The 18,365-nt window shown below is 38.0% G+C and overlaps 1 protein-coding gene across 3 annotated transcripts in view; it reads left to right on the top strand.

Moving 5' to 3' along the window:
* The first annotated feature begins 788 nt into the window (after positions 1-788).
* Positions 789-18,365, top strand: part of aspg (asparaginase homolog (S. cerevisiae)) — a 55,460-nt gene continuing 37,883 nt past the window's right edge. For all 3 annotated transcript variants that reach the window (XM_072568612.1, XM_072568614.1, XM_072568613.1), the window contains exons 1-6: positions 789-1,092; positions 4,292-4,421; positions 5,519-5,630; positions 6,969-7,094; positions 12,352-12,435; positions 12,524-12,650. In XM_072568612.1, coding sequence (XP_072424713.1) covers positions 810-1,092; positions 4,292-4,421; positions 5,519-5,630; positions 6,969-7,094; positions 12,352-12,435; positions 12,524-12,650 — 862 coding nt within the window. In that variant the 5' untranslated portion in view covers positions 789-809. The remainder of the gene's footprint in view (positions 1,093-4,291; positions 4,422-5,518; positions 5,631-6,968; positions 7,095-12,351; positions 12,436-12,523; positions 12,651-18,365) is intronic.

Genomic DNA, 18,365 nt, shown 5'->3' on the forward strand with positions numbered 1-18,365 from the left:
CAGACCTTCTGTACAACTCGTCCAGTCTGATCAGATATCGTTAAATAATCTAATTTCATTCGCCAGAACTTGGCCCATATCCCTCTCAACCCTTCCTATTCATATACCCATCCAGGTGCCTTTTAAATGGTATAATTGTACCAGCCTCCACAGATGTGCAGAAATGACCACTGGAAAGAAAAAGAGTGGAACGTTGGAGGTCACCATGAGATCCAGAGACAGGGTCAAAAAGGCATTTGGCTGGGGAACCAGATTGAAGATGAAACGAGGTAGGCCAGTGATAGGATAAACCCATAGTGCAGTAGCAGTCTGGAGTGTGTGGGATTTGTAACGTAGGCAAGTGTTGTAAATTTTAAACGGCCGAACAGCCGTTCAGAAAGTTTATTTTTAGGGCATAATCTGGTGTCTGAGCATATGGGTGTACAAAAATTGAAGATGCAACATATGAGTGTTCAATAGATAATTGAAGGTACGTTCTATATTTGGGAGGAGGCACTGTAGAACGGAACATTGAATGCAGAGTATAAAATAAGAATGGGGACGGAGTAGATTATGGAGATCTGAATGCACGGTGTCTATTCGGGAATGTATCCTGGAGCTATGAATGTACTTTGTTTCCAAAGGTTGTAGAATGGAGAATGCATGGTGTGCAAGGGAGAGGGCTGTATCTTAGAGAGTGCTTTAAACAGTGGGGTGTAGAATGGCTATTGCTTAATGTGTTTTGACGTCAGGCGATGGCTGATTGGCTCTGCCAACACCGCCTCCTTTTGCTTCTCTTGGTTCCTCAGTCTCAGTCTGGTTTTGTTCCGATGGCGGAGAGCTGTGCTGTGCCGAGTTCCGGCTCCATTTGCAACATTTCGTCCCTTTCCAGCGCGCTGTCCAACACCAGGCTCGACCTGCTGGACTCTGAGAGCTCTGCTGCCCGCGATGGAGCTAATGTGCCCCGATCAGGCGCCAGTTTTCAGTCGCAGAGGCGCCGACTCCGCCGGCGATCAAGCAGCTACAGCGTGGAATCGGCGGACGGTCCAAGTGAGGTTCGAGTGTTGGTGATAAATACCGGCGGAACAATTGGCATGATGTACAGAGATAACGGTGAGTGAAAAGCTTACAATCAATTGTACACAAAGCCGCATCCAGGACACAGTTGAAAAACATTTGTTCTGGAGTGACCCTTCAGGGACTTGCTTGAATTAAACTGTGGCTGAGCCGTACTTTAAGTAGGCTTCAATCCCTTTCTAACGTGTCGGAGACATCCTTCGAGTTCGGCGACAGCGGGATCTTGATAATATGATCTCAGCCTTTGTGTCGTTATGTGTCTAGAACTCGATATGAAGTAGAAATTGTAGATCTGGTGAATCGGCACATTTATAATTTTTTTTCACTTGGGGCCATCCAGGAGTTGTTGCGACAGGTTACACGAGCTAAATGTTCCTCTATCACAGTTAGTGTGGAATTCGCTCTACTTCGCTTGTTCATCACATGTAAATTGAGCCAATTATATTCACTAAAATTGTTAGAACCAATGTTAATCGATGTATCCATGAACACTAAGGCTGGAAGCATATTCACTCGTGGCTTTTTAAAGAGAAAACCACTTGAAGAAAGAATGTTTGAATGGTTGTTGGTATGGTTAAGAAAGTAGGACACTGAGTTACTTCTTCAGGATGAGCGTTCCAAGACGAGACATGGCAGGCGATTAAACACAGAATGAAAGCCGAAAGAACTGCGGATGCTGTAAATCTGAATCAAAAAAACACAATTTGCTGGAAAGGCTAAGCAGGTCTGGCAGCATCTGAAGAGAAATCAAAATTAACGTTTCGGGTCGGTGACCCTTACTCAAAACTCTGATCCTTCATTAGCCATCTGGGCTCAAAACGTTGGTTTGCTTTCTCTCCATGGTTTAAGTTCACACCGAGTTACTGTTGCACAATTGTATGATTGGCCACTTTTTAACCATTCTATGATTCTATAAGTGAGTGGCAAATTGTCAAGTTTTGAGAAGAAAATTTAGGGAAGGCCAAGAATGGAGCATAATAAACAAGATAAATGGATTGCGCAGAAAGGACAGAATTAGAGAAGTTATCAAAGAAACTGGGACGAAAGCCAACATTGTCACACTAGAAGCCTGTGGTTTTGTTTAGAAGAAACAAAATAAGGATCAGGACATTAAAAAAATTTAAAATGATTAAATTATTGCATTTTATTTATTTACTGTCGTGTACAGTGTTTATGAGCTTTGTTTATGTACAGTGCAGTAAGCAACGACTAGTGGGTCATAGGGTGAAAAAACTCAGACAGAGGCATACAGGGTGTGTGAGAGGCAAGATCAACATTAGCAAATGTAATGTATACCAGACTATTTAGTTTGAAGAAAACACAAGAAAATGGTGAAAATGCAGTGAGCAGAAACAAGTGTGAAGAAGTTGAAAGGATATCGTACAGAAGGACTTAAAAGTTAAGAACAAACAAATATATGGACCACGTTACAAACGCTGTCAGCTAAAATGAGCAACAGTGTTGTATTTACCTCACTTGGAATTAAAATGAAACAATAATACTCTATTAAAAAACAAATAATAGGTCCACACAAAACAAAAATGCACAAATGCCAGGAAGAAACATGGCTAGGAGAGAGCTGGTTGCCTTAGGCATGGTGAGTTTAGCTGTCTGTTTATATTGAATAGTAAATATTGGTTAGGATACTTGGCATACTGTCATTCAAACAGAACTCTTTATGTTCAACTTAGCAAGTGGAAAAACACATCTCGTGTAAGTCAAGCTGTTCAACAATGCTGCATTCTCTTAGTACCATGTTGCACAGTCAGCCAAAATCCTGTGCTTAAGTTTCTGGAATGGGCCTGAGGTCTCAAAACCAACAGGCCAATGCATCATGGGGTTTTACATAGAATATTTGAGAGTCATTTCAAAAGGTGTAAGTCACAGGTTTGACTAAAACTGCTGCATGTTCACATAGAAAATTATGGAAAACAACGTTTGCTAGACCTAGAAAATGTTTTGAAACATATAGCAAGAGCTAATTAGCTATTATGTTAGAGGACTGAGAGGCCTGGACAGATGTGGCAAAGTATTTTGAATAGAATGAATGGCACAGTATCAGAGTGAAGGTTTGAACTTTGTTATGAAGTTAAAGGCGTGTACTGTACCTTTGGAGAAAGTGAATGCTGGTCTGAACTGAAAGATTACAAGCACCTGGGTATGTGACTAGATGGCAGTCCCAGAGTGTACTGGAAAATTGAAAATATGTAACATTTGGTGTGAAATGAATACCTGAGTTGGTTGCTGTTTTGACAGCAATTCAAATTTAATCACTCAGTTTAAATTATGCCCCAGGATACTAAAACCCAATTGAGTGAAATTATTGTTTTGCGAACATTGAACTAATGTTGGGGATATAAAAATGCAGATATTTTGAAAATTGCAGAGAGATCAACTGCCATTGAGAGAGACCCAAGAAATTATCAAACACTATCGAAGGTACCTTTTCATATGAAACATTTTCGCAGTAAAAGAAAAAGATGACAACTCAGGGAGATCTTTATTCAGAAGAAGAAAGACACGGAAAACTACAGCGGCTGTGTGGTTTCAAAATTAAGTTGATGTAATTTTAATAAGTGTCTTATTGGAACAGCATATCTTTATAGAGTTGGAGGCAGATAATAAGCAAGAGAAAGGAAGGGAGCTTACAGTTGTGAATAGTTGTTTAATGTTTACTTGTAGAGTTAAACAATAAATTGATATTTTGTTTTACATAGTGGAATTTGGGAATTCTCTGTCGCTCATATTTTAACAGATTATGAGGCGAGGTGAGCTTTTCTGGGTGTTTGGTTAATTAACAGAAGGCTTCACCGCTGTGTCATGACAACCTTTATAACTGAGGTTAGGAGGAACTTGTTCAGCCAGAAAGAGTGAATCTGTGGAAGGCATTACTGCAGAAGGCTGTGGAGATCAAGTCATTGAGTGTGTTTAAGACAGAGTCACCTTCTTGATTAGTTAAGGGATCAAGGGTTTCAAGAAACATATCAGCTGTATTAAATGGTGGAGCAGACTTAATGAGCCACATGGCCTAATTCTTCAGCTGCCTTATGGAAGGGAATAAGGGAAGAGATATTGCAGAACATTAGAAAATTCTAAGATGTATTCACAACTCTAATAACATTCCTATAATTAATGTTGCTGAAAATCTAATGACAATTGTAATCGTTTTGACCTAAGAACTTGGTTCTGAATAAACACAGATAAGACATTTATTTTTTGTTTTCTTTTTCTTTAGTACTTGCACCACAATCAAACTCCCTTGTCAAAGCCCTTCGAAAAATGCCAGGCCTGCATGATGAATGTTATGCTCAAGAAACCAAACTTTATGACTTCTATGACTCACCAGAAAACAGTTTGGTTCTTCCGTAAGTCACTATTTGTTTTTGTTTGCTGTCAAACTCTGGAAACAATTAATATTAGACAAACATGGATTAAAAAACCATCAGATTGCGGATAACATAGCATTGAACTTGTTTCTATCTAGATCTGATTCACTTTTTAGGTCATTTCATAAAGATAGCACGGTCAGCTTGGCTTGGTTCATGCCTCTCTTGTTTCTTAGTGTGAAGATGTAGTCAAGCCCCAAACCAGGATTTGAATTTGTCTGACAGGCTGATACTTCAGTGTAGTGTTGAGGACTTTGGAGTTGCATCATTTGAATTGAATATTAGATTTAGTTTAAATAGTAAATGAAGAGCAGAAGGATGGCGTGGTCTTTCTCATTTCAATGTAGCCATAACATATTTGAATAATGCAAGGTACCAAAATGAAAACCTTGAATTTAGTGAATATTTTCTATGCCATATGTTTTCTTTAATTATATAAAGAATCAATTATTCACATGCTGAATTGTCTTCTGTGATCACCAGCACTGGCTGCGTTGGGAGGGATGATTTACTATGTGAACTTCCATTGCAACAAACCATCAAACTCCACATTCACGAAAGCGAGCTGGTGTGATGATAGTTACCTGATAAAGGTTGATTTGTACTCTTAGTTGATGAAAAAAGTATATCAAGGCACCCCGCCCCGACGCACACGCACACGCACACACACACCCTGGAATCTGATCGGCAATTGATCCTATCAGCAACCATATAAATTAAGTTTTTGAATTTACAACATGATAAAGATTTTGATTGTTTTAACATTCACTACTTTCATCAATGGCATACTTGTCGAATTTACATAGTATCAATAGCTTCATGAATAGCATTGAATATTTAATAATTGATAAAATGTTAAAATTGATAAAAGGTTGCTGAAAAGAATTGCATAATGTGATGATGTGGGGGATACATCATATTTTATTGTAAGGGAATCGACAGTTTTGATACATGTTGTCAATAATGAGATTTTGCATGTGTGAGACCAGCAAAGTTTACTTAATGATTTATTTAATGTTAAATAAGTTTAAAAATTATCAGTATTAGAAATATAAAACTGTTTCTTCTATTTACAGTCTTTGTAGGTCAAATAAAAGGATTGTATATTCAGTAATTGAATATTCACCTCTTCTGGACTCATGTAACATGAACACAGATGATTGGGCTAAAATTGCAGTCGATATAGAGGTAAGTTGAAATTTGGGCCAAGTATGAGTTGATATTAATGGAATCAGTCAATGCTGAAAATACGTTGTATGGTCATTAGTTGTGAAAACAAGTAATTCAAAAGACTGCATCGGCCTTGTTCAAAAGGAGCTAATCTGATGTAAAAGATCTCCATGTAATAAATACTTTGTAGAATAAGTTATTTTACTGGTTTAGACATTGTAGTTGGATGTTTAGCATTCATTGAGTAAACATACTTATAATTTGTCGTATTTACATTTCTAAAACGTTATGAAATGACATGAAAGATATAAAACAGACATCAATGTCTCTCAATATCCCCAATCTTTTACGATACTCTTGTTGGCACTCCAGTGCATGATAGAATTCCACATGAGCTCGGTCTGCAGTTTACCTTCAAGGTTCTGTGGACCTCTTTAATTGATAGAAATTGTGTCTATTATTCCCTTACATAATATAAGGGGATGGGAAGGGGTGGATTTTTAATGCCAAATCCTCAGTTATTTTTCAGTTGACTGATATTAATGGTATGCAAGGCCTCAGTTAGTTCGGGGTGTTGGATATAAGAGTAGGGAGGTCTTACTACAATGTACAATGTGTTAGTGAGACCACATCTGTTCACTGGCGTTTAGAAGAGTGAAAGATCAGCAATTCTGGTCTCCTTCCTATTGGAAGGATGTTGTGAAACTTGAAAGGGTTCAGAAAAAATTTACAAGGATGTTAGCTAAAAGCAAATTACTGCAGATGCTGGAATCTGAAACCAAAAGAGAAAATGCTGGAAAGTCTCAGCAGGTCTGGCAGCATCTGTAAGGAGAGAAGAGCTGACATTTCGATTCTAACTGACCCTTTGTCAAAGCTTTGACAAACAGCTTTGACAAAGGGTCATTTAGACTCAGGTGGAATTTATTTTCTGAGGGCTGAACTTGCCTGCTATCGAGAGCTGTGGGTACAGAGTACTTGTGTATATTTAAGTCATGGTAGATTCTTGATCAGTAGGGGAATCTAGGGTTACAGGAAAAGGGCAGGAAAGTGTTGTATCAGCCATGATCTTATTGAATGGTTGAACAGTTTTGAGAGGCTGAATAGCCTATTCCTATTTCCTATAGTCTTATGGACCGTCAACTGAATTATCATGTTATGTTTGTGCTGATTTTGCCAGCTGCATTTTATCAGCTCAATAAGCAATACACAGCATGAGAGATAAAAGATTTATTCATAGTGAACTAAAATTTTCCATTAGTTGTATTCCTTGCAAACCAACCTTGATTGGTCAGATTCCTTGGAAATCATCCTGACAAATCTACTGTTCTCTAATCTTCATATTCTCCTTTCTCTCAGAATAATTACCAACAGTACAATGGCTTTGTGATCCTTCATGGCACAGATACAATGGCCTACACTGCTTCAGCCCTTTCTTTCATGTGTGAGAACCAAGGAAAGCCCATCGTCTTGACTGGCTCTCAGGTAAGTTGCAATGTCTTAGAGACTTTACCATGCAGTTATAGAACAGTGATTCATATTTCACATAAACAAACATGGAACATTGTAAAACCATGGAATTTGTACATTGTGATAACCCTTATAAATCATTAGTAAGACAAATGGTATTGACGTTCATTCATGTTTTTATGTACAGATTTCCCCTGCTATCTGAAAGGAGTGTGTTCCTATGAAACCTTTCATAAGCCGAAATGGTGTAAAGCAAAGAAGCAATTACCATTAATTTATATGGGAAAAGCTTTTGAGCGTTCCCAGACCCAAAAAAAACCTACCAAATCATACCAAATAACACAAAACCTAAAATAACACTAACGTATAGTAAAACCAGGAATGATATGATAAATACACAGCCTATAATAATGTACCGTGTAGTTTCACTTGCACGCGCAATGTCTTTATTTCGTTTACCTCGATCGCTGCTGAAGGCTGAGGCTGCCTCTATAATGCCTCACTGCAACACAAATGCTGAACACTATTTTCGCTTTTCACCTTTCTTCACAAAAGTGAAATTCCTCTTCGGATTTCTTTCGGTTAGCAAAGGAGCTGGACATTTTGGAGGACGCCTTGATGAAGTTTGCATTGCAATGGAGTAGGAGGACCTGGGAGGATTAAATAGAGTCTTTACAGAAAGCATGGTGTGAGGCTGTATAATCTAGGTAACTATGGGAGTCAGTGCATTTGTAGTGGATATTGATCAGGACCAGCTGATGTCAAGGAAGGGAAGGGAAGAATCCGAGATGGACCAGGTGAAGGTGAGGAGGAGTGGAAATTGGAAGCCAATTAACAAAATCTTTCAATTCTGGATGAGAGGGGGAAGCAGCACCGGTTATGTCATTAATGTACTGGAAAAAGAGTTGTGCGTGTGGGCTGGAGTAGATTGGAACAAGGAATGTTTCGTGTACTCTACAAAGAGACAGGCATAACTGGGGCCCATGTGGATACCATGGCCACACCCTTGACCTGAAAAAAAGGAGAGGAGTAATAGGGGAAATTATTAACAATGAGGATGATCTCGGACAAGTAGCAAAGGGTAGGGGGTGGATGAGCAGTTGATTTTATGTTTATTGACATGTCCCTTAACCTAAATTGCCAGTTTACTTTCACTAGCTCTCGTTTTATGCCCTTATTTCAATGTTAAAGAGCAGTCTTGGACCTACATTTCTCACTCATAATTTTCAATCATATTATGGTTGCTGCTACCCCAAGGTGCTTTCACTGAAGTTCAAATTTAGTCCTACCTCAGTCAAAACCAGGTCTGGTATAGCCTGCTCTCTAGTTGGCACCATAGCATGCTGGTCTAAGAAGTTTCCCCGAAAACGTTCAATGTATTCCCCATTCAGGCTACTTTTTCCCACCTGATTTTTCCAGTACACACGAAGATTAAAATTAAAATATAATTGCTGTATTGTTTCGACAAGTTGCCATTATTTCTTCCTTGATACCCTATTCAGCATGGGGACATGTGCATGACTCCCACAAGTGACCTCTTGTATTTATCCACACTGCTTAAATATCCTTGCTTCATAAATTTAAGTCCTCTCTCTCACTTGACATTAGCAAGAGCAAGAGATTGCATCTTTAATTAACAGAGCTACTTCTCCACTCTTTCCTAGTTTCCTATCCTTCCCAAATGTCACAGACCCTTCAATATTCAAGTCCCAATCTCAATTATCTTGCAGTTACATCTCCGTAATGGCTACCAGATCATGTTTGTTTATCAGTTTCTTAAACTGGTTCATCTGTTTTGATTTGGATGCAACATGCATTCAAATAAAGTGCCTTAAGTTTTGTCCTTTTTAACATTTTTGAGACCTCTCACTTTACCTGCTAACTTGCTGTTAGATTGCTCTGTATTTCCAGTATTTTCTGTTTTTTGCTTAGATGTTTCCTCTATTCTTAACTACCCTCCCTGTGATTTCCTTGATTCAGATCTTCTCCTATGAAGAGACAGCATGCAGAGTTTAACCATCTCTAAAGATATTTTGAGTAATTTCATTGATTGAAATTTTACTTACTGGCAATGCTATTATGTTTATTTTACTGTATCTGTAATAGCTTTTGATTGGATAGTTATGAGCATGTTTTGATTTGTACGCATTATCCACCTCAGCAGTTGTAATCTCTGTGTATATAAATCCGATCTCTCTTGCCTTTCTCACTGTGAGCCACATGATCTCCTCTTCTATAAAAATGGGGTATTTTACCTAGTAGCACCAAGCCTATTATCAAGTACTTAGTGTGGCATGAACAGAAGTTCTTTTTTCATTGCTTAGTAATTTTGTTTTTTCCCCTACTTTGTAACTTACATACTCCAACTGTTATTTAACTACAAAAGCTCTAGTTAAGAATCCTTGATCACTCCTACATTTATATACCTCTTTTTTGATCTTCTATTCATGAATATACTTACTACTTTCATTTTTTAATGACTGAAAATGTGCAAGATGATGTCCCAGGCTAGACATACACATTGCAACATTGACAACAGTGTGCTTTGTTAGCAAGAGGATAGTCTTGATATTTGGCAGCAATGGAATGGATGCCTTTGTTTGGAAGCATGTTGGTGCATAGGTTTAATCATACATACTTGGCTGAGTTGGAATGTGTGGTTTGAAAATCTGTTGCCATTTGTATTCAATTTCTGCCAATTCCTGCATTTCAGTATCACAAGTATATAATTTATATTTGAGTAATGTGCTTTTTAAACATTATACATATTTCTAGTTTCTAGTTTGTTAGATAATAAAAGCTAACAAAGGTTTAATTGGCAGAATCTGTCACATGCAGTATGGCGCATTTGTGAAACTTGTTTGTCGACTGTATTTTTAGAATTCCTGTTCAAATACAGGCAGTTGAATGTCTGTTACTGGTTCCATAACAGCTGCATAAACTTGTCCTCTTCCATCAATGTTAATTCACTCTTCTCAGAACAGACTGAACCACTGTGAAATTCTCCGCTTCTGACATTAAACGGTATTATAGCATAATTATCACCAATATACTGAAATTCGTATAGTTTCATGCTATGATGAATTAAAAATGCCACAAAAAGGATACTACATATAGTAAATGACTTTTGTCTAAATTCCAATCACTCATACCCACCACTACCATCACCACCCACCAGCCACTACTAATGTAGTGGTAGCAAAATAAAGACTTAACCAGTGATCAAAGCAATGCAGGATCTGGGTTTCTTTACACTGATGCAAAAGTCAGATGGAGGTCTAATTTTCCAATCAGGGTTGGCTTCCCTGTTTCCAACCTAGGTCAGATTAAAAATTGCTCACTTAGCTTCAGTGTAGCTTTTTAGGTGAACTTGCTAGGTTAGGAGCATTCCCACCTGTAACAGTGCAGATGGGCCCATAAATCCTCACAGCAGCAGAGTGGATTAACACTGAAATAACGCCACCTTTTTCAAGAGTAGAGTTGTACTCTCTGACTTTGATAAATACTTGAGAGATATGCTTTAAAGTCAGTCAAAGGGCAGGATTGATGAGGAGTAAAGGTGCTAGGTTGGTGAGGGGGCAGGTTGTTAGCTGGGTAAAGGGGTAGTTTGCCAGGTGGGTTAGAGGTAAATTCAAGGCTGAGGGCAGGTGACTCTTAGGAAGGGACACGTTCAGCGATGTGAGTGGATTATTGGGGTCTGTTGAGATGATTGTGTCACACAGGTGAGAGGGCTTCTGATCTGTGGGGCAATGTTGAATATGTGGGGCATCTGGGAGGGATGTGTTTGGGCTATCAGTGCTGTTGGGTGGAGTGGGACTGGACTTCATTAGTCATCGTTAGAGCTTTTTTCTCTTAATGTTAATGGGTTCCAATTCTACTAGCATTTCCTGTCAACTGTTCAGATAAGTAAGTTAGAAAACTGTTCAACTGACTCAAGAGTTGGGGGCTTCCTGGGACAGCTATCACTGTTGAGTTGGAACTCAATTGGAAATTTCAACTTTCTGGGCAATTCTTGCAGAGCTTTCAGCTGGTACCACTTCCATAAGGTCCTGACATACAACTCCAGTCTGTATTTCAGTATTGATTCTCTTCCTGTTTGAAGATCTGGGTTACCCGAAAGAAAGTGAGACTCTCTGAAGGAGAGAGCCTAATTTCACTTAAAGCTGAACTCTGGTTTGTTTCCTGATCCTGAATTCACCTGATAATTTCTTTGTGTTTGTTGAAAGGAAAATTTGATAATCGCATTAGGTTTATTCAGGCTGCAGTTATAATGCCAGTAGATTACAGGTGGAAGTGAAGTGTAAATAATTTCATTCTAAGATTCTGCACTGAGGGTATCATCATGATCCTTAAGCCCCTAGAAATCACAAGTTGCAAAAGTTCCAAGTGATCTGTTTGCCTTAAGGTAATTTTGGTTACATTTAATATGCTTTTAATCATGTGCTGTAACTCTGTGAGCAGATTATACACTTCTCAAGTAGTGAAAACAATAAAAAAAATTTAAAATACTTAGTTTCTGCCTTCTGAACTGACAGGATTCCACATATAGTCAGATTCATCTTCCATCTAATGCAGCTATAGTTGGAATTAGCTATGGTTCTTCATCTGAGCAATTTCTTTGCTAAGTATCATGTCCAAAGAATTAAAAATCAGTTGTATGATTTCCAGTGTTGAAACGCATCAGAGTAAAGCTCGGCTTTGGAAATTATGTCAAATGTATTCACACAATTACAGGATTTAAAGTAGTTGATAGAAGGATTAGAGTGCAATTGAGGCAAAATTCTTTTCATCCAGAGGGTGGTGTGAATCTGGAATTCTCAGCTTGAAAGGGTGGATGAGACAGCAATGCAAACTTTTCATAGAGGGGCCATTTGAAGAGGTACAGGAGCAGAGAGGCTGTACTAACATGATGTAGAGTCATGGGGTAACATCTCTAGTTTCACGTTGTCTGGCTGTGCTTTTGTGAATTACAACACAGCAGAGGTGATTATTGTCCCAGAAAGATTTGGAACAACTGGGGCCTCATCATGACTAATATATCATTTACTGTCATTTAAACGCAAGTTTTGTGTGGTTTGCTGCAACCACAAAAGACCAAGAAGAAAGAAACTAAGTGGATTTGGGAAGGAAATGGTGGGCTGTCAGGATAGAACACAGAGAATTCCAGCAACCAGTCACGAAACTCTAAACAATGAATTTAGTATTGTCCTGTTCGCATCATATACTTTCTGGCCTGCCAAGCCAGATTTCACACCTGCATCCATTCTTCCAGGTTCCCATCTATGAAATGAGAAATGATGGTCATGATAATTTGCTTGGAGCACTGCTGATTGCTGGTCTGTATGTAATACCAGAGGTAAGCATGTCCTCTTCAGTAAGTTCAGCTTTGGTAATTCAGTCAATATACTGCCTTTTACTTGTTACCCTTTTATTCAATTATTTAGGTTAGTCTCTATTTTCAACACAAATTATACAGAGGAAATCGTGTGACAAAAATAGATGCTGGAAGTTTTACTGCATTTTCTTCACCTAACCTCCGTCCACTTGTCAATGCTGAAGTGGAAATTAAAGGTAAATCACAGTTAGAATTTGAATGTCTAAGATTTGATTATTTCCTAATTGGGCAGTATCTTTTCTCACATATTGAGGAGAAAGAATTAGTAAAAGGAAAAAATAAATAAATGGTGTGTTTATAAGTGATTTGACAACCTTAATAAATCCTTTTGCTACAAGAATAATAAGTGGGACAAGAATTTATATTTTTTGGTTAGGACTGTGCCTTTAGGCTGAATTTGTGGTCCCATCCCATGCTGTTGGGAGTAGTCACTGGACAGTGATTTTCTTTAATAAAGTTAAGACAATGTACACATTGCCCATTTAAAGATGGGTGTATAGGCTCTCAAGTATGGTAAATAAGAGACCTCCTGCCTGGGCGAAACAATAGTATTGTACTTAAGGAAAAGAGTAAGCATCCTGTCAATAATGTTAGCAAGTTTGAATTGTGAAAAAATGGCCATAGTTGTTGGGTGATCTCTTTGGCCACGTAGGTGCTGAGTACCTTAAAGGCATTCTGGACTGTTACATGTGCACACATTTTCAAAATTCAATAAAACTTTCTGTAACTGTAATATTGGAAGGACATATATTGTGATTTTACTCAATTGAGTCACAATTTCATTTTAGTTCTGCTTTTCTTGAGTTACAACAGGTACAGTTGGAGTGCAGGAACAAAGGAGAAAGTGAGATAAGAAGGAATAGTGAAAAAGATTAAAAGGTCGGGGAGCAAATGATGTTAGATGAGTTAGGAATGAAAAATAAGGAGTCTCCCAAGTGTGAGTGGAATCTGAGATGATGGGTGGCTTACAAGTTTGGAGAAAAGTACAAATACCACACAGTTAGGTTTCAAAATAAAATCAAAAGTAAAATAACTTCCAAATGGGCAGTTCACTTTCCAGATGATAGTATTGTGAACAGCAGCACCATCTAATTACAGTGTTTTTTAATATTTTAAATCCTGAAGTGCTTCACTGGCCTGTTATGTAGATCATTTGACACAGACATACAAGAAGATATTAGTACAGATGAGACTTGCTGTTGTGATAGAACATGTGAAATTGGTGATTCACTGGACGTCAGACTTAGGTGTTTAGAAAGTTGGGGAGGGTGATAACCTGGAGGAATTTGATAACAATGAAAATTTTAAAATTAAACTATTTCTATGTCAGAAGAAGGCAGTGTAGACAATCAAAAACAGGGCAGCAGTTTTGGATGCACTCAGGTTTACAGAAAATAGAATATGGAAGGTCAGAATATATTAATAATACGTTAATTATTTGTTGGAATACATTAAGTCCCTGCTTAATGTTGAGTCAATGGGAGTAGACCCAGGCACCTAGCACACAGAGCCTCCTCTGCCTGCAGTAATTTTACACCATCACTGAGAATCTCCTGTTTATGAAGCAGATGGTCTAATCCACTTAACCACTGTGCCATGCATAGTCTTAATTTAGGTGCCACGTCTCTTGTGTACTTTGCTGTGTTGGCTTCACTACTGCCTTGCTCTGAACTCCATCCAGTGGTGAAAATTAGTCAATACAAATTAGTCTAGCTGCTCCCAGAATTAGCTTTTGTCAGTAGATGGAGCTGGTCTATAAAACCGTACAACGCAATAAAGTTGAGCCTAATACTTTTTTACAGAACAATTATTTCTTTTTTTACTTTGTGATGCATTTTATTTTGCCAGTTAATTCGTCTGCATGTACAGTGTTGCACCTATGTAGTTCAGTATTTCAACCTTTAGATATTTCTTGCTCAGAAAATACAAGGAATATGATTGTTGCTTTAAAATTGATTTTTATGGGAAACTATAGTTTACTTAAAGTTGTAATTTTCAAGAATGCAACCACAACTTTGAGGGCATACTGTCGCTGGGACTGGAATCAACAGAAATATCATTGAGGGTTTCAGAAAAAGATGTGCTGAGAGGAAACAGAGAGAAAATTTTAAGGAGATGACAATGGACAGTTTCTGTAAGAGTAGGCATATGGTTTGATATTCCATTGAGGTCAATTGTTTTTATTCTTTCATGGGGTATCAGGGTTATTGGCAAATTCAGCATTTGGTATTTAACCTTAATTGTGGCTGAGAAGGTGGTGGTGAGTTGTGTTGTTGAACAGATGCAGATCATAGTGTAGCTACATCCCAGTGCTGAAGTGAGCTTTCCAGATTTAGACCCAGCAACAGTGAAGAAGTGGTGATATAGTTGTCAGTAGCAGTGGTGAAGGCAGTTTGCAGGTGGTGGTATTCCCGTGCATCTCTGACTCTTGCCCTTCTTGGTATTAGTCTTAGCAGGTCTCAGAGGCACTGTTGAAGGATGCTTGGTGAGTTGTTACATCTTGTATATGGTACATATTGTGCACCGCTGGTGGAGGGGATGAATGTTAAGGTCATAGATGTGCCACTCAAATGGGCTGCTTTATCCTGGATGGTGTTGAGTTTCCTGATTAGTTTTGGAGCAGCATTCACTCACCTTAGAAACTCTAGGCCTCTGACTTACTGTTAAAGCCACAGAATTTAAATGATTGAGTTACAATTCTGATTACTAGTCAATCTCAGGATGTTGAAGGTGAGGGAATTCTGGGATATTAATGCTCTTGAATGTCAAAGAAAGATGGCTAGATTCTTTATCTTTGGAGATGATCATTGCCTTACAATACCATGATGCATTTGTACTTAGCAGCCCAAGCCTGAATATTGTCTGTGAGCATAGACTGCTTCATTACCTGTGGGCTTGAATGATACTATTTCTGACCTCACAGTGAAGAAAAGGCTGGGTGGATGAAGGTTATTCACTGACCAATAAAGAAATGCAGTCATAAGTATTCCAAGCACACTCTGCTTTTGACCAATCAGCACACAAGGATTGAAATCACATGTCCTATGATATTACTTTAATTTATTTACCAAAAATAAATTAGCTACATCAGATTCCCAGTTAGCCTCCAGTTACACATGACTACTGTAATAAACAATATGTGTTATACTGTATATAACTTTGCATTAGATACCTGTGTTTTGAATTTGAGGCTTTACTAATGCCAAACTTGCTATGTCCATTTTGCTTCCATGGACTGTGACACAGGCAGTCTCAGACAACATTTCTACTGTTTGCACTCCTCCATTGATCCTTTCTCATTCTTCCAGTTACCTGAACTTCATACCATTTTCATTTTTGGGTCATCTTACAGCATGCATTCAGAGGCACTTATCTGGCTGTGGAAAATGGAAATACATTTATATGGTACATCAGATATTTTTCATTTCATTTAGCTTGTTTGTCTGTAAGGTATAAGGTGTACACTGAATTTGATAAAGACATATGGTATGTTGTTTTCTTGTAATAAGCAACGGGTACATTTCGAGAGCCCAAGTATATTCTAATACTCTTGTTATTATTAATGTGGATGGTATAATGGGAAAATTACTTGTTAGCCTTTTAAATACCGATCAGAGTCCAATACACTGCTGATTGATTTATACATCTTGCTGTGAGAAAGCATTCAGTCTAAGCACAGCATTTTTTTTTTTAAATTGTAAAACTGATTCAACAGCCCCAAACAATTATTTTAAGACTTTTATACTTTGGACGTTGGCATTGTAACATTCATTTGGTGGGAGAGAAGTGAAGGCTGGGGAGAAAATTTAGAAGCTGTAAAGTTGGACCAGGATGACCTCCACAGCAAAGACGAACAGAAAACATCAAGGCCACACTGGGAATTAAAAGCAAACATGCAAAATAATTATACTCCTTAGCAAGAAGAGATATCGTGCTTACACATTTGTTGTTGGTAGGTCTGACCACAGAAAGAATGAGGTGGTAATAGGAATTTTTGGATTTCTTAAATAGAAACAAAAATGCATAGAAAATAGACATGAGTGATTTGACATAAAATTAACGTTTTATATGTGATCCTTCATTAGAATACAATATTCTGATGGAAGGAAATCTTTTCTGTTAGAGTCATGGTCTCTGATGAGCTTTTGCTTCTTCTGTCCTAAATTCTTCATCTCTGAACTTATTTTTTAAAAGTCTGTTCGTTGACTCTGATAACATTGATCATTTTGATTTTTATGGCTGCTAATGTACTAGCTTTCATATTTGATCAATAATAATTGAAGTAAACAGTAAACCTGTAATAATTTGGAAGGAGAAAGTGGATCACCTTATCTCAGCAAAGTTAGAGAAACCAGGGAATTAGTGCACTGTGAAGAAACAATAAGCTGCAGACATTTCAGTGGCATTTACACATGTGCAAAGTTTTTTTTGCTGTGTCAAGTATAGTTTTCTTACCTAAAATCAATTTTCTGAAGAATGGGCATAGGAGACAATAGAAAGATTTGGAGTTACAACCTTTCACTGCTGCTGAAAGAAAGACATTTTTTTGGATTCCCACTGTTCAAACAAATCTGCAACAGTGCTCTTTCAGTACAAAAAGTATTAGATTTTAGTGACATTCAACAGTTTCAGCAAAGTTATTCAAATGTGTAATTAATAACAGGGACAATAGGATATTCTGAATAGTTAGAGACCATTGCAAACAATCCTGTTGTGAATAGTGACAGGCAAAGGTCTTTTGTTCAATGAAATAATCAACACATTTGTAGCAAAATTGACTTAAACTCAAGAGAGATGTCAGATTCTGAGGCTGTACTCACGAGAAGAGAGAGCTTCTTGAGATTAAGTTTATGGATTATGTCAGGTGAAAAAGCTTAATTGTATACAGGTAATAAATAGGTAAAGGAAGGGTGACAACAACTTGCAGAAGTAAGCTGGTTAGAATCTGGTGTTGGAAGAAAAAATTATGTTCTTTACTATTGTGAAGGTGCACAGTACAGAAATAAAACAGGAATCCTTGTAAACATGAGATAACAATACCCTTTGATCTGAATCATGATCACACCACCTGAGATTGGCCAGATCAGGGTCATTGTCAAATCTCAGATATTGTGATCACGATTAAGATCAAAGGAAAGCCTTTTGATCTGATTATTGTATAGATTTATGTCTGAACACAAGATCACAGTGAGCAGGAAATTGAAGCATTTTATTGTGATATCCTGAAGAGTTATGATCAAATTAAATCAACTGATGTGGCCAATGTAATGGATGATGTAAACACTAAAATTAGTGAAGGAACCTTTGGAACACTTGTCAGTCAAAATGGGAAATGATCTGACAGTGATTAGATTAGATTAATTACTGTGTGGAAACAGGTCCTTCAGCCCAACAAGTTCGCACCAACCCGTTGAAGCGCAACCTACTCTCCTACATTAACCCCTTCACCTAACACTATGGGCAATTTATCTTGGCCAATTCACCTAACCTGCACATTTTTGGACTGTGGAGAAAACCGGAGCACCTGGAGGAAACCCACGCAGACACGGGGAGAGTGTGCAAACTCCACGCAGTCAGTCACCTGAGGCGAGAACGGAACCCGGGTCTCTGGCACTGTGATAATTACCTTCACTGAAAACAGTGAACTTGGAGAAGTCCAGTCCAATGTATTTCAAAATCAAATAGATTATATATGATGAGGAAACAGCATTTTATGATCAGTATAAATAACATTTTTACGTATCTCATCATGGCTAAAGACAAATGCTGTCATGAGATGTATGGTGAAGTGTTGGAGCTGAAAACAAATTGTAAAAATCAGAATTATGCATGAAAAGATGATAGAGTAGGTCCCCCTCAGTAAACCTAAATAAATTGGGACTTATCTATTC

This window comes from Chiloscyllium punctatum, chromosome 4 (genome assembly GCF_047496795.1).
Source record: "Chiloscyllium punctatum isolate Juve2018m chromosome 4, sChiPun1.3, whole genome shotgun sequence".
In the NCBI taxonomy this organism is placed as follows: domain Eukaryota; kingdom Metazoa; phylum Chordata; class Chondrichthyes; order Orectolobiformes; family Hemiscylliidae; genus Chiloscyllium; species Chiloscyllium punctatum.